Consider the following 4,308-nt stretch of genomic DNA (forward strand, 5'->3'; position numbering starts at 1 on the left):
TAAATAAAATCATCATTATATCAAATAAAAACCGAAGACATATTGTAAGCTACAGCACATGCGATTTAAATGCTATATGGAACAACCACCCACCCACCAAAATTAATATATTTTCATCCTTACAAAATTAATAATGCATTGTGATTTGAATTTTAGACCCTCTACTTTGTGCAAAAATGATAGACAGACATCATCACTAAAAGGCTAAGAAGAAGAATTCTCAGTGCCTTTTTCAGTGTTACCTTGACATAAAAACACACTTGAGCTTTGATTCATACAATTTAACCTTTCTTCATACATTATGCTTTCCCTTCTTACCATTTTCAACCATCTTTCACTTGCCATGTAGCAAGAGGACTGTAAATAGAGGTACAAATCCTCCTACATCGAGCTTTGAATCTTCTAGAGAAATGCCAAAGCATGCTGAAATTGAATACCCCAGGCTAAATACAACACAATATTTATGTAGCATGTCACAAACACACAAACTTTAAGCACTTGCAGCATTTGGAAAATCAATCCATTGTTGCAGGCTTAAGAATGGTCCCTTCAACATTTATTCTTACATCTCCCACGTATTCATTCACCAACATCATGCCTAAAAAGTGCAAGAATATGTATTGCAAAGTCCTGTGTTGGCGCTATTATAGGGGAACAAGGAAACAGGGCGAGTTTTTGGCAGTTCAGGAATGGGCTTATCCATGTTCAGAAGAAACTCCACCACTTGCTCCATTGAGGGTCTTCCTTTGTTCTCATTTAAGGTGCAAAGCAACCCAATTTCGAGAACACGAATTGCTTGCTCCAAGTTGATCAATGATCCCATCCTTCTGTCTACCAGCTTAACTTTCTCATCAATCTGATGCAAGTTCCATGCATAATCCAATAGGTTCCTCTCTTCTGGATTTCCCTCCTGTTTCTCATCCCTTACCCTTCCAGCTATCACTTCCAACACAAGGACACCAAACTCAAACACATCTGCACCATGGCACACTGCTGACTCAAACTGTTTTGATTCTGCCCCCAACAGCACAAACCCAAAATCACCCAAAACAGCTCTGAAGTTGACATCTAGAAACACACTGCTGCATTTCAAGTTCTTGTGGGCTAGTTGCTTAGTGTGGAGGAAGCTCAAGCCATCAGCTACATCCTTAATAACTTTGAACCTCCTAGTCCATGGAAGAACACCAGCCCCAAATAACCATTTGTCTAGGCTGCCATTGGGAACAAAGTCATAGACCACCATGATTTCATGGTTGTCTTGACACCACCCTCTGACAGGAAGCAAATTCGGGTGGCGAACATGGCCAATGACTTTGATTTCCTTCAGCAAACGCTTCTTGTCTGATCCATGTGTGTTGAGAAACTGATTTGAGAACCTTTTCACAGCCACCTGGCTTCCATTAGAAAGCTTTCCTCTGTAGTATTCTCCTCTAGAATCACTGCCAAGCAACTCTATCTCACTGAACGACCGAGTTGAAGATGAAAGCTGAGAAAATGTGAAGCGGCGTGGTTTGTTTGGAGGCCTTGGCAAGTGAATCTCTGTCTCCACTGAAGTCTTTGTCTTGGAAGCATTTCTCCTGTGCCTGCTGATGAAGTAGAAGCCAAGGAAAAGAGCCAGAGCCAATGCCACAGAACCCATAAAAATCAAAAAGCTTCTTGGTGGCTCATTCTTAGAAGACTTCTTCTCAGTAGTTGGTGGTGCTGTACTATTCTCAAGTAAGATCTTACCCTGGCAGGTTTCAGATGAAGGGAAGCGAAGAAAAGCTTGGCTTACAGAAGTGAAGTTCCAAGAGAGTATGTTGTGGATTTGTGTATGGTTACCAGTGGAAGCTGAGAACCCCACAAACATGTACTCGTTAAGATAAGGAGAGAGATCCACAGATTCTGATAAGATAGGTGTGGAAGGATAATCCTCTTCATTGGCCCTTCCAAGACGAATGTCCATTCTCCTCTGAGGACCATCATAGGTGATCCAAGCGCGGTGAACAAAACCATCCTTAAGGGAAACTCCAACGTCAGAAACATTGATAACTTTGGTAGACACTATGGTACCTAAGTTGATGCCAACATGGTTGTCATTAGGATCTCCAAACTCTGGGTTCTTTCTTGTGTCAAACTCCACTGCCACTGCCTTGTAGTCATTTTCACAAGCATCATTGAGCATGCCAAGCCATGGCCCGGGCCTTCCCACAGTGAACTCATCAGGGACAATGATGAAAGTGAGGCCACTACCCCCATATGCAGCTTGCTCAGAGGCAGTGGAATTGTTGAGCTGAAAAGAGAAAGTTGTTTGAAAGGAAGCTGGGGTCTTGGTGGTTGGATCTAGCAGCCGAATTGGGAAGGAATAGATGCCTCTACCAGCTTGGTGTCTTATGTCTGCGTATTGTGACTCATCTGGGATTTGAAGAGAACCCTTTTCATCTGAGAACTTAGCACTCCCAAGAAGCTTCACATCATGAACTAGTCTGGGGTTGTTGCTGAAGCTGAAATTGTAGAAGGAGAAGTGCTTTGTCACATTAATTGGAACATCAGCAGCTGAATGAACTGCAACTGGGTAAGCCAGAACATTAAACAAACAAAGTAAGAGGAAGATGTTGCATAAGGAAGAAGCCATTGAATGCATAGAACAAACAAAGGATGTTCCAATAATTCAGATGATATGGTTTCTGGCAGTGCTAATAATTGTGGTAGTAATGCAACGGATAAAGTTAAGATTGTTGAATTAGGTGTCAAAGGTTAATAAACCAGAACAGAAGAAAACAAATATGATTAGACTATGAATTGGACTCAAGCTGAAAAGATATTAAGTAATTGAAATTATGTGATGTAAATTATTTTGAGGAGGAAAATGATGAAGGGTGATGAAAGAAAGTTTGATTAGTATCACTCATATTACGGAAGCATCACAACCTGCTATGTGGGGTCTGATATGACATTGAGATATGTGAGGTGAAGAATTGGTTGCTCAAAATTGCTGGTCCACTCAGTTTTGCTTTTCTGGCTCAGCCATATCATTTCCGTAATCCATATGCAAATCAAAACATGATCATAATATTTTAGATACAAATGTTAGATCAAGCAAGTTTGAACACGTGTATAAGGAATATTGTTCAGTGTGATGTGTCTACTGCATAATGATAATTGAGAAATGTAATTGTGGATCAAATAAACATGCAGAGCACCGTCTCCTTATTATTTTACAATTTCTGATTGGTGTAGTCAATAATCAATGTTTATAATTATTGATTGTAGAATACAGAATATTTTCTAACGAAATTATTGTTTTTTTTTTTAATTTGTCTTTGAGTAAACTGCATGATGTTTGTAATTAGTAACATGTAAAAATTATATATTTACCGAGAGTAAAATTACTTTGATAAAATTGTTTCAATAAGTAACATATTTATCGTCACAAATAATATGTATAAAAAAAATCAAATTGCTGCTATTAGAATGGAAGGAATGATCTTAAAAAACCCTTCATAAAATATATTGAGATTAACATATGTGTAGTAAAAACTTTCAACCGATAATGTAGAATCATTTTATAATCAACAAAAAGATTAACACATAAGGTGTCAAGTTCGAAAAGGAAAATTATATTTTGAGAAAGATTTTTTTTTGAATTTGAGAAAGTTTTCATAAATAGAATTAAAATAAATATTTTTTTTATTTTTTAACTAAAATGAAGTTTGTTAAAGTTGGTTAAAAAAACCTTTGTTAAAGTATCATTTTCTGAAGGAAGATGGCTCGGAGCCTAGTTGTAACTTACTCTTTCATTTAGTTTTTCTTTTAGTAGTCCTTAAAGGAGGGAGGAAAAGAAAAGTTTTAGGTCCCAAAGCTTTCTCTCGAATGGATTAAAATCGAGGTTAAGCTGGATTTGGTTCCATTAAAATGCTTTAATTAACTCTTACAAATAATATTTTGAATCTGAGTTAAAATCGAGTCGAGCTTTTTTGAGTCGGCCCAAACCAAAGGCTAATACAGGATAGCCTGGGCTGAAGGTCGAGATAGGTTGGCCCAAATCGAAGGTCAAGACTGGTCGACTTAGGGATGTCAAAAAATTCCGTACCCGCGGGTATCTGCGGATAAAATCCGCAACGGATAGGAAACGAATATTAAAAATGGATATCCGCTACCCGCGAGTACAAGTATTTTTGATACCCGCATGTTAACGGGGTGGGTACAGGTATCATAGTATCCCTGTGGATACCCGTACCCGCTAAACTTTAATTCACAAAAGTACTCATATATATATATATATATATATATATATATATGTATATATATATATACATATATATATAT

General features: G+C 37.8%; 1 protein-coding gene across 1 annotated transcript; it reads right to left on the reverse strand.

Annotated features, from left to right (window-relative positions):
- LOC114194391 (putative L-type lectin-domain containing receptor kinase S.7) lies at window positions 1–2,747 on the reverse strand. Its single transcript, XM_028084577.2, has one exon. It carries the CDS (start codon window positions 2,621–2,623, stop codon window positions 599–601), a length of 2,025 nt encoding a protein of 674 aa, XP_027940378.2. The 5' UTR covers window positions 2,624–2,747; the 3' UTR covers window positions 1–598.
- Window positions 2,748–4,308: the final 1,561 nt, after the last annotated feature.

The sequence above is a fragment of the Vigna unguiculata genome, chromosome 8 (genome assembly GCF_037176805.1).
Source record: "Vigna unguiculata cultivar grain cowpea cultivar isolate G323 ecotype 2 chromosome 8, ASM3717680v1, whole genome shotgun sequence".
NCBI classification, from domain to species: Eukaryota; Viridiplantae; Streptophyta; class Magnoliopsida; order Fabales; family Fabaceae; genus Vigna; species Vigna unguiculata.

What these genes read in the sequence shown, in the direction of transcription:
- LOC114194391 (XM_028084577.2), bottom strand. Translation starts at nt 2,623, where the DNA reads ATGCATTCAATGGCTTCTTCCTTATGCAACATCTTCCTCTTACTTTGT.